Genomic DNA, 12,682 nt, shown 5'->3' with positions numbered 1-12,682 from the left:
CCCACCAGTAGTACTGGTGAAGAAAAAGGACGGTAGCATCAGATTCTGTGTGGATTATCGGCACCTTAATAAAATCACACGCAAAGATGTTTATCCTCTGCCCCGAATCGACGACGCCCTCGACTGCCTGCAAGGAGCAGAGTTTTTCTCTTCCTTGGATCTTCGTTCGCGGTACTGGCAAGTACCTATGGAAGAAGCTGACCGCCCAAATACTGCATTTGTCCCTCTCGATGGATTATATGAGTTTAATGTGATGCCATTCGGCCTTTGCAATGTGCCTGCCACTTTCGAACGCCTCACGGACAACATCCTTCGCGGGCTCAAATGGCACACGTGCCTGTGTTTTCTGGATGATGTCATAGTCTTTTCGAGGGACTTCGATGCTCATCTCAACCGCCTCACAAGTGTTCTGACTTGCCTTAGAGATGCTGGGCATCTCAACCGCCTCACAAGTGTTCTGACTTGCCTTAGAGATGCTGGGCTGCAGCTCAATTTGAAGAAGTGCCATTTTGCTGCACGCTGCCTCACCATCTTAGGCCACGTTGTTTGCAAGGATTCTCGACCCTACGAAGCTTCAAGCCACTACCGAGTTTCCTCGGCCGACTACAATGAAACAGCTTCGCACTTTTATCGGCCTTTGTTCATATTTTCGCCGGTTCGTCCGCAAGCGTCCATCATCGCCCCTTTGACGCAGCTTCTTGTTGACAACCAAGACGTATCGGCTTGGTCTCCCGCATGCGACGACGCATTTGCCACTTTACGCCGTCTTCTAACTTCCCCTCCTATTTTGCGGCATTTTCATCCAGACGCTCCTACAGAAATCCACACGGACGCAAGTGGTGTCGGCCTCGGTGCTATTCTGGCCCAGCGCAAGTCTGGGTTTAACAAGTACGTTGTCTCTTACGCCAGCACCACTCTCACCAGAGCAGAAGCAAATTATTCTGTTACTGAGAAAGAATGCCTGGCCATCGTTTGGGCGACCACAAAATTTCAACCTTATGTCTGTGGCCGACCCTTTCGACGTCGGGACTGATCATCATGCCCTGTGCTGGCTGTCTTCCCTTAAAGATCCATCTAGTTGCCTGGCTCGTTGTGCACTACGTCTGCAAGACTATGACATTCGCATCGTCTACAGGTCTGGCCATAAACATGCAGATGCCGATGCCCTTTCCCGCTCTTCACTTGCCCATGAACCTGGAGCTGCGTCTGTCCTCAGTTACGATTATTCGTCCCTTACATATGCCGACATGCCATCCGAGCAGCGCCATGATCCTTGGATAGCCTCACTCCTAGAGTTCCTGTTTGAGCCGTCGCTGCGTACCACCAACCGCACGCTTCGACGAACTGCTCGTCACTTTAACATCCGCGATGGGCTTCTGTACCGCCACAATTACCTATCTGAGGGCCGTAAATGGTTGCTCGTGATCCCTCTCCGTCTACGTTCCGACATCTGTTCCACGTTTCATGCGGACCCGCAATGCACCCGTGCCGGCGTATTAAAGACCATTGCACGCCTGCGGCTTCAGTATTACTGGCGTGAAATGTACCGCTTCGTCCGACAGTACGTTCGCTCGTGCTCTGAGTGCCAAGTTCGCAAGAGCCCACCTTACTCAACGACTGGCCCACTTCAACCCCTGCCCTGTCCCACCCGGCCTTTCGACTGCATCGGAATTGATTTGTACGGACCCCTTCCGAGTACTTCAAATGGCAACCGCTGGGTAATAGTCGCTGCTGTGGACCACCTCACGCGCTACGCTGAAACTTCAGCGCTTCCGTCTGCCACATCACGTGATGTGGCCTTGTTTGTTCATCATCCATAACCTCGTTCTTTGGTACGGCGCGCCTTGTGAACAACTGAGTGATCGCGGACGTTCCTTCCTCTCTGAAGCCGTTGAAGCTCTTCTACGTGAATGCAACATAGTTCATCGCACTACCGGCGCCTATCATCCCCAAACCAACGACATGACTGAGCGCTTTAATCATACACTAGGCGACATGCTTGCCATGTACGTTTCCACTGACCATACCAATTGGGACCAGATTTTACCCTTCGTTACTTACGCTTGCAACAGTGCCGCTCAGTCTACCACAGGATTCTCCCCATTCTTCCTTCTTTATGGCCGTGAGCGTTCCTCCTTCATGGACACTATCCTACCATATCACCCCGATGCCTCTGAATCCACGACTCTATCTGAAGTAGCCACCTATCCCGAGGAATGCTGCCAGCTGGCGCACTCCCTTACCTTGCAAGACCAGGCCCGCCAGAAAGACTGTCACGACCGTAGCTCCTCTTCGCCGTCATATTCACCTGGCACATTGGTGTGGCTCCGCGTTCTCTTCTCCGCTCCTGGCCTTTCCACAAAGCGGCCCTGGAACGTCGGTGGTCCAGGCCACGTTTTTGGGTGGTCCGTTGCTCCAGGCGTTCTTGTTGTTCATTGCTGGCCTCGCGGCTGATCCCTGCCTACGTATGATGGTCCTTACTGGGTTCTACATCAGATGTCCCCTGTGAATTACACCATTGAGCTCCTTCAGCCGTCTACGGACCAACGGCGTTGCGGCCGTGACACGGTTCACGAGGAATGGCTGAAACAGCACTACGACCCGCCAGTATCGAAGTTTCCTTAGGTCGCCAAGTTGGCTCCCTTTTCACCGGGGGGTAATTGTAGCGACAAACACGGCCACGGGTGGGGTAGTGGTCGAGTTGGAATTGCTTTCAATTTGCCTGATGTGTTCGTTAGCTGAAGCCAACTGTTGTAATGATTTAACCAGCTCTGCTAGCTCCCTCACCTGATTGTCTTGAGGCCTAGCTGGTGTTGTGTTGTGTGCATGCTGAGTAGTTGCTGTTTTACTGGTTTGCCCTGGAACATCAGTGGTCCAGGCCACGTTTTTGGGTGGTCCGTTGCTCCAGGCGTTCTTGTTGTTCATTGCTGGCCTCGCGGCTGATCCCTCCCGACTGTGGCTGCCTGCGACTGTGTGTCACAGGGGTATTACTTGCCTGGTTAAAGAAAAAGACATGTGAATTTGCCTTTATCTAAGAAACCAAGTTGTTGCCAAGACAAGACTAGCGTGGACCTGTGTCGCCACCTGTTAGCAGCTACTAAAAGCAAAGCAGGTGTTCCAGCAGGTTTGCCACATGGGAAAGGCAGTTTGCTTGAAAGTACCTGCGCTTAAAAGTGATCGGCCACATCTAGTATGGTGGCCACTCCCGTCTGCAGAAATTTGTCGCCACTGGACGAAGAAATATGGACTACGACAAGAACAGCGAGGACATTGTGCGGCACATGTGTATGTAAATATAGAAAAACCACTAGCAATAGCAAATTTGTGTGCTAACGAACGTTTGCGTCAGTTACTGCGATCACATGACCAGCTGTGTTTAGAAACCTACTGCCCATATTATTGCTCTCTGAAATCGAAACTTGTGCTAGTCACTATAGACTCTGCTCTACATGATTAACCGTCACGCACTGAAGTAAACAAGTTTTTGTGCCGTGATAAAAAATATAAGATCCAAAATTTTTCGGTCGGTGATCATTTAAGCTTTTGATAAGAGCTTTATAACAACTTGCATCATTGCTGTAGAATAGCAGGCTTTTTTCTTGCCCTTTAGTATGGTGCATTTGCAGATAATGGACACTATGTGGTGGCAGGTTTTGGGCAAGATGCTTTTATCCTGTTCTGTTTCTTCTTATCCATGCGGTTTTATAGCAGTAAAAGACAAATTGTTTTTAACATATCTGACATACAGATGGTGCTCTCTTTAGAAAGTGAATTATTCATGATGGAGCTTCCATTGCGTGTTTATCTTTTGTGCAGGTCTGAGATAAACATCCTCCTTTGCGGTGACCCAGGAACAAGCAAGTCGCAGCTGTTGCAGTATGTGCACCACTTGGTGCCACGTGGCCAGTACACTTCTGGAAAGGGCTCCAGTGCTGTAGGTCTGACTGCCTATGTCACCAAGGACCCAGAGACTAAGCAGCTGGTCTTGCAAACGTATGCATATAATCTTGTTTTGCCAAGTGGTGTGACCCACACTTGTCTATTTTTGATCTTTCGTAAGTGCAATGCAGTAATTAGTGGTTCTCAGCCATGGATGTGTTGGGGAACCCCTTGTGGACCGGTGGAAGTGATGGGGGACCCCTTGCAGTGACACGGGGGGGATCAAAGGTTTATTTTCTTTTCGATGAAAAAAATTGGCAATAAAAAAATTGTTCGATTAAAAAAAATTTATTATCTTCTGCGGATTGCTGCCACAGTTCCAAGAGCATGTCCCGGAACTGGGAGTTAAGGCTTAAAAAACGCAATATTTGTTGTTGTTTTTTAGGGGTATGCTGAAATCAAAATTTTCGAATACAAATCAAATTTGAATATTTACAAAGGTTCAAATATTGAATTGCATATTGAATAATGATATGCACATGCATTTATTACCAAACTGTGTTACTTTGTTGGAACATTGCAATTACATTCTCAATGTTACAAAACTAAACTAGTAAGCCGTTATACTAGAACATTTTGTGTTTGGGTCATGCTAACTTAAAAAATTCAGTAATTCCCACTAGCTGTCCTCGCCAGCCTGTGCCTTATTATACCGCGTGTCACTCAACGCACTTGCTGTCAAGCAATAAGCTCAGAATTGAGGATGACGCTGAAAAAAAAAAAGAAAGAAAAGAAAAAGAAAGGGTACCCTCGCTAGGGTGGTTCGAATTGGGAGGTGTGAAATCCGGCCGCTCCAAGCTTGTCGGGATGCGCGGTCCTGCAGTGCGCTGCCGTTGGGGACGTGTTGTGTGCTTAATCTGTGACAATGCACTCGCGTCGGCCGTTGCTTTTTTTCGCTGCTGCAAGCATTTTTATAAATGTGAACATTAAACAAAGATGTTGCCGTTTGATGATATATCAGTACATCTCTCAGGCTCAACAACCACACATCGCGGCACCAGCGCTAACCTTAAACCAGTTAGCAGGTCAAAATAGCCCAGTTATAATGCAACAGTTGTTTGATAACGGTTTGAAAGGATCGCATTTTCATCAATGTTTTGTGACGACGAAATAATCTCATCTTTAGTGCATTTATCGACCTATTTATGGAGAATAATCTATAAAGAGGTTCCAGTGGAAGGGGGGCACCTTTACGGCCTCTTCTCTATAAGCACCGCTCAATTGCCAATATTTTATAGTATTATTGCTTTGAAATTAGCGTGCCCTAACCTGTCAAACATTGTAATGGCTCTTACTGTGGCATTTAGCTGAATAGTGCCGTGGCCATGTCCACTTGTACCTTGTACTTTACACAATGTCGCCGGGATCGCATCCGGCGCATACTGCATACTGAGCATACTGCATCCGGGATCTAAGGTCATGCGATCCCGGATGCAGTATGCTCAAAGTTGTACAGAAATTGAGTCAGTACTTAGTTTCATCACTTTAAAATGCAACTTTATTTTCAACAATTTAATCATCATTGAGTCACCAGTGGGCGTTGTTTTAAACTACACAAGGCTTCAGTCTCTTGATTTTCTTCTCACTTTCTTCTTGGCTTAGCCTCTATAAAAGGAAATGAATCCTTGTTATGCAAGAAACCTAACCGAAACAGCAGCTGAAACAGCAGTTTGCCTTTTAGATGCGATGCATCTTATGCTTGGGCCTATGTCACTCCCTCCCTCCGCCGTGCGGCGTCCACTTCCGGTTCCGCTTCCGGTTCTGCTTCCGGAGAATGCTTCCGGCGTTTTGTCCGAATGATCCCCCGGTGCTACGCCCACTCATTATGATTCACTTTGTCCTCTCATTCTCCTCCCGCAATGCCGCGATGAGTGCCACGGACAGCGCCAGCGTCAACGCCAGTGTCAGCACCGTGGATTGCGCCGCGGAGAAGAGGGCTCGAGCCGTAGGGGAACTCAGGGTTCCCCTACGGGAAGATGGTGTAACTTTTTTTCATTCCTTCGGCAAGCTCTTGGAGATGTATTTAAGCAGGTTTGGAAATATAGTAGGCACCGAATCATCTCTTAAAGTAGGGTTATCGTGCTGTATTTTGACTTCCTGACCTTTCACAATGTGCACGAATTCTCGCATGAAGAACCTGAGAAAGGAATATAAAAATAAAATGTGACTCACAAGACAAATGCTTTCTTCAAAAATCAATTTCTGAGTTTGTAAAAGTGTCGCAAAGCACGTTATACGCTCCACTTCCCGATGTGTGTTACACACTTTAATTAATAGCTCTGTCAGTAGTTGAGGTGCAAACGTGCTTAAATATGTTCAAATCATTTATCTTGCGTCAAAGTGTCTTTCACTAATAGCTGAACTCTCCTGTAAAAGCATGTCGACCCTTAAGATAGCCCGCTCCCAAGGTAGCTGCTAATTTGTCCTTGCATGTGGGCGCATGAAAAAGTGACTTTTTCTGCGCACAGTTTGTAGACTAAATCGCATCCTGGCACAAACCACAGTTGCCGAGTTTTCCTTTTGTTGATGGCATTCTTGACAAGGCACGCTAACACAAGGGAACTTGCAAAACCACGTGGAATGCCAACAAAATAGCGAAGAAATTGCCGCACACACGCTGTCTCCACGCCTTTTTCACTGTATCCCTGACCGCCGCACCCTATTTCGTTCTAACGGAGGGATCACACCAAGTGACACTTAGGGGCAAAGGAAACCCATGCCCCTTGCTACTCAGAGGCTGGGTTTCCTGCAAAGTTTACCTGTTTAGTGGCTAAGTGTGCTTTGCAGGGGAAATTTCCCCAGCAGCACAAGATCAAAAATTCGGCACATTGCCCCAATATTCTTAGATAGAAACATATGCTACGATGTTAGAACCGTGTTTGCTTCTGCACAGCCAGCAATATATTCGATTTGATTCGAATATTCGTATCCAACCTAATAATCTAACATTTTAGAATATCTATTTTTCGAAATCGAATATTAAAAATATAATATTCAACTTTTCGAATATTCGCACACCCCTATTGTGTGGGCGTGTGTTTCGCGGACCCCCATTTAAGAACCACTGCAGTTGACTTTCGTTTATTCGACTCTGGCTAATTAGATTTCTTCGGGAATTTGGTCCTGACAGAAGGCCCCGGCTGGTGCCTATGCATTTCCATGAACCAGAAATTAAGTTACCTTCATCCTGAAAATGGCCCTCGCTGCATAATTCGAACTTGAATGGTCAGCACGGATGCCCTAATTCATGTAGTGACACCGGTCATGACTCCAATGACTTCACCATCTGTCTTGGCGGCGCTAGTGGATAGTGAATATGTCGGTAATGTCTCCCGTTGAAAAAGGTTTAATTTCGGCCTGCTCTAAAAAGAGCTTCAAGCAGAAATGGCAGCTTATTATGTATGATCACCTTATTTACCCGAATCTCATGCATGCCTTTATTCTCAAGAAAACTGGTTTGAAAATTGCTATGCAATCGGATATAACACTACTGAAACCATGTTCACAACAGTCTCCTATCAGAGCCAGCGGCATTGCTATTGTCATTACAAGATGGCGACGTAAGTTCTCACCTAGTGTGGCAACGGTGATGCGCCAGGTTGTTTGATTGTTGCATCATGTGTTCTCAGTGTTCCGCATGTGTTGCAGGATGTGCTACTGAAGGTTGTCGGGAAATGGGGGGGGTGCCAACGGCCCTCTGCCTTGACACACCGAGCCCCGCGGTTGGCGCATGCCTGCGCATGAACCGCGATCCGGTACTAGCTCGAGGAAACAATAGACGGCAACCACGTGTACACTCGGAAAGCATTTATTACGACTGCAACTAACACTTCGAGCTGGCCAGCTAGCTATAGTTGACATCGCTGAGGGTTCCCTCGAAGAGAATAATACACTAGGTAAAGAAGGGCTTCCGACTTACCAATTGAGGAATACGGGGGGGCTGCGGCGTTTGCCGCGGCAAGAACGCGGTTGACTAACCACGTGCGGGAATACGGGAGCGGCGGCGGAGACTTCCGCCATCGCCGCTTGCTGGGGACCAAAGAGACCCAGCAAGCGATATCAGCAGGATCTCACGTGACCCACCCGGTGGCGCTGATAGCGCTTGCGATTCCCGCGCGCCGCCCGCGGAAGGAAAGTTTCCCCTCTCCCAACTCTCCCTGGCACGCATGCGCTTGACGCGACATTCGCTGCCCGTGCGGAGGTTATGGGACCCGAGGATTCCCACAAGGTGTTAGTCAAGGTATGGGCCACCGTCCTGTTTGGGACTTTTGTGGATCAGTTTGATAAATGCACAACAATGGAGAAGGATAAAGTGCTGTCTGAAGTGGTGATTGTGGACACTAAACACAAATTTCCATTCTGTGAACGTAAACTTGGGTAGTTTCATTTTTCTGAGCACCAGAATTGGAGACATGCTGCATTTTTTTTCCCCCCTTAAGAATATTGCTGGTTTGACGCTTTGCTGGGTAACCAATAGTTACTGGAAGTTTCGAACTGCTGCATCAGAGAAGTTGCTAGCAATGTCTTGTGCAACATTCAGCCTTATCAGAGTGAAATGTTAGGTAAATCTTCATTGCTAACTTAAACAAAGGTTCCTCATATGCATTCGCAAAAAAATTTTGCTTTGTTAAAATGAGATCTTCAATGCAAGGGTTTTGTGGGAATTTAAAGGGGAATTATATCCATTAGTTTGTTACGAGGGTTGACTGTACTGGGTGTTTCGCGTAACTTGAACCAAGCTTTAAAAAATCATGGTATATCTTAAGTGATTAAGACAAACGGCATATTGTACGTTGTCATCCTGAGCTACTCGCACTTTTTATATATATATGGGTTTTTAGCTAATTAACAAATTCAGTTATGCAAAATCTTAAATGTTTATTTTAGGGCATAAATTTTATTGGAAATGCTGTGGAGCATGCTCAGAAACAATAAAATTGTTTTTATGACCCTTCTTTACATAGGTAATTTTTCCGGAATGGGAAGAAAGTCTGCGAAATATGACAGAAATGTGTCCTTGCACGTCTGGTTTGCAACACTCTCAATCGTGTTTCCAGAGAATGAAGGCTGCATGTTCATTGCAAAAAGAAACGATGGCCTTTACATCAAAACCCCGGCATCAAGATGTCAGACCATTCTTGTGAAAATGGAAATTCGCTATGGTCAAAAATGATAAGCAGTAGTTGGCACTTAAAGCCCAACTACAAAGAAATCTTGGGCTGCGTAAAAAGCCTAATAACTAAATGGGTCCTGAACCACCCTTTAGGCTTTGTGAAAAAACACTCCATGAATAGCGTACGCTGCTGTGAACATCTGAGCCAAATTTCGCAGTTGTGTACAGCACATGACATTGCAAGCAGAGTGCGGAAGCAGCATTTTCTCACACTCTTTCAATGGAAACCTCCTCACGTTTTTCCGGCTGCTATATTTCGTTATGTAGCAGATTGCCATACTTGGCTGCTATTGGCCAATATGTGACATCAGTCAAGAAGGGTGTCTGGATCAGCAGAATGCGATGTTGGGCTAGTTGATTCAGGCTTGAAATGTGGTTCTGGCCAGAACTACATTTTGTGTCTGGATCAGTGCGCTTCTTCCTACTGTTACTATGTATATCTATTGATGCAGTTTAATAAAAAAACTGACGTAAAATCTGTGTTTCGAATTTTGATAGGAATTACATAATTCCAGAAGTACCACTATTGTACTATAACCGACTATGGTTTAACGCTCAGCTGCATAGGAATGAAACTTTGGCCACACTGCTTATCAGCGTTGTAGCCGTCGGGTCTCGCTAATTTTGTTTAGTTTTGAACACTCAACTAGCCTCAAACCACGCGATACTTACGGTTGGGGTCCGTTAGACAACACATACGCTTGCCAGTGCCTGCTCACTCCTGGCCGCTCCTGGCTAGACGCCTTGGCCGACTTCACTTAGTATTGAGCTATTGTGCAAAATGCTCAATTTTGATGTGGCTACCATTCGTAGCCCGACCAAATAGCACGACCAGACTGGAGCACATGAGTGCGAGTGCGCACTCCTGCCCTGTCGTGCACATAGTTAACCGCTACAGTTGCATGTAGTGGCGTCTGCAGCGTAGTGTAGATACTGCGTTCGCCACAAGGGTCGCAACGAGCACATTCGCTGAGCTCGCTGAGGACAACAGCGTGCTGCGATTGGTATCTGTGGGTGACATGACTCAAGGGTCGAGCGCCAACATCTGACCAGCAGGTTGTCTGGTTCCCGAGTTGCACACCCTCGAGGTGTGTTGCCATCATGGTCGAAGCTAGTTCAATTAGGAAGCCTTTCAACATGAGTCCAGAGTGCGGCACCTGTTGCTTAGCCGATGCCAGCGTACTTGCAGGAGCGAACATGAAAATTAAGTTTGTTCCACTCGGAAATTGTGTGATTGTCGTAGAGATAAGTGTGAAAGGAAATGTGCTGCTCGTGTCACTTGGTGCAAGAGTAGCTGCATGTAGCTATTTAGCACACCATAGCACAGAAAAGTTATTCTGACAGCGAAAGAATCAGATTTTGTGCGCGACGGCATTGAGCGACGGCATTGAGCGACGGCATTGAGCGCCGGCGTTCAGCGACGGAACAGGCTGTCGCGCGAACAGATCGCTCGTTCTTGTAGGTCGATTGCTCGATTCTGGAAATCTAGAATTCGTCGCTCGTCGCCCGGGAGTACTGTGAGCGACTAGCCAATAGTGCGAAGCCGGAACTGGTAGTACATCAGTGAAGGACTACCAATTGTCGCACGGAGCGAGCAAACAACTAAATTTTGATACGTGCAAGGATAAGAACCTGCTAGAAGACTTTGAGAAATATTTTATGCGACTCTTTACAGTAAAACACATCAACCTAAATTAATAAAGCATGCGTCACGCCAGTTTGTGGCGTCGGTTACGCTCACGTGGGTTACGACTTGTAGGCGACGAGCAAACGCGACAGCCATCTCCATCGCGTCACTTGTTGCTGTCGTGCGCAAGATTGCCTGCATGCAGTTTATACTTTATGGAAACAACTTCGTTGGGTGTTTACAAGCATGCTCTACAACTTTTCTACTCGAACTTACACCCTAAAGCAAATATTTAAAATTTTGCATAACCAAGCTTAGCTAATTAGTTGCACTTCAAAAACAGTTTTAGTAAACTCCTGTCAACTAAAAATAGTATGCCGTTGGCCTCATGCCTAAGGTGTACCACTTTCTTTTTTTTTAAGCTTGGATCAAATATCTGAAACAACCAGTGTATGGCAGTCATAAATGGGTCTAAAATTAGTGGGCGCTGAAGTATTTCCTTTAATATATGTACGCACATTTTTTCTGAACTATAGAAAATGTTTCTAGTGGATCTCAGGAAATTTTGGTAAATGCCTTAAAATTCTACATTACTTGTTTTAGGGGTGCCTTGGTGTTAAGTGACAATGGAATTTGTTGCATTGATGAGTTTGACAAGATGAGTGACTCGACAAGGTCAATTCTCCATGAAGTAATGGTGAGTTCCACAGTTTGCTATTTCTTGGTCACATTATCAAGCAAAGGGAGAGATTGCAGATTTTCTTCTCTTTTCTGACAGGAACAACAAACCTTGTCCATTGCCAAGGCTGGAATCATATGTCAACTGAACGCACGAACATCAGTTCTGGCTGCTGCAAACCCAGTAGAATCTCAGTGGAACAGTAACAAGACTATAATTGAAAACATTCAGTTGCCACACACTTTGTTGTCCAGGTGAGGTACTCAGGCAGTTATTACTCTTGAATTTTCATGAGTGTAATCATTAAGTATAATTTCATGAGTTATTTCATGAGCGTATGTGAACATTGTAAGCACTCCCGTGGCGGTTGCTTAACACTTTCGTGACCGCGGGAAAATCGGTAGTTTTTGGGTAGTCTGGCTATTATTTTTTTTCCTGCCACAGGAAATGATTCATGTTAAAGTGTATGGTATCAAATTGTAGAAGAAGAAATTATCTTTCCAACGGTATTAATTTCAAACAGCATATTTATTAAAAATACTACGAAAAAAATTATCAAAACAAAAAAATCGCATCAAGAACGAGAAAGATCGATAAAAACATCAATGCTGCTTTGCACAAAAAAAAATATTTAAAAAAATCGAAATATACATTTTCAAGAAAAGGGATATGTGAAATCAGCCTGCAAATATAAGCTCTGTATCTACAAAAGTTCTTGAGGCACACGGGTACACACAGCACTTCGGAGCGCGATGCCAAGGTGCACTCCCGGCCGTCTTCGTGGACAAAACTCGACTCTCTGCGCGACCGCCGGTAAATGATCCCGTCCGAACGACGTTTACATCTTGCAGATAAGAACTGTTACCTTTAGAACACGCCGGAAATCCTTACGTCGATGCGCGGCAGCGATAACACGGTCCGAGAAGAAAGCAAAACTCAACGGCGGATACCCGTCGATGTTCAGGGGCGGTTTGCCGCACTTTCTTCGTCCGTAATGAAGTCCGACGAATCGAAGTCGTCTTCTGAGTCTGTGCTGCTACGATCATCCGCAAATTCCAGCCCAGATGTGTCGGAAACCGTCGAAACTCGCCGTTTCCGTGGAGCGGACGCGCGCGACGTAGATGCCAAACGACGAGCGCTCGTCACCCCGACTATGCAGGCGCTTTAAAAATTCCCGCGCAGTGGAAAAGAGAAATGGAAAAGAGAAACACAAAACCGAAACCGATAAAATAGTCTCTCTTTTAACCCGCTCGATGGCGCTAGC

General features: G+C 46.2%; 1 protein-coding gene across 2 annotated transcripts in view; it reads left to right on the top strand.

Annotated features, from left to right (window-relative positions):
• Positions 1-12,682, top strand: part of LOC119432598 (DNA replication licensing factor mcm4-A-like) — an 89,297-nt gene that overhangs the window by 55,190 nt on the left and 21,425 nt on the right. For both annotated transcript variants that reach the window (XM_037699762.2, XM_049671025.1), the window contains exons 16-18: positions 3,817-3,993; positions 11,343-11,436; positions 11,518-11,672. In XM_037699762.2, the coding sequence (XP_037555690.1) occupies positions 3,817-3,993; positions 11,343-11,436; positions 11,518-11,672 (426 nt within the window). The remainder of the gene's footprint in view (positions 1-3,816; positions 3,994-11,342; positions 11,437-11,517; positions 11,673-12,682) is intronic.

Source organism: Dermacentor silvarum, chromosome 1 (assembly GCF_013339745.2).
Source record: "Dermacentor silvarum isolate Dsil-2018 chromosome 1, BIME_Dsil_1.4, whole genome shotgun sequence".
Lineage (NCBI taxonomy): Eukaryota > Metazoa > Arthropoda > Arachnida > Ixodida > Ixodidae > Dermacentor > Dermacentor silvarum.
The sequence above is the reverse complement of the archived record's forward strand: the minus strand, read 5'-3'. Positions and strand labels throughout refer to the sequence as shown.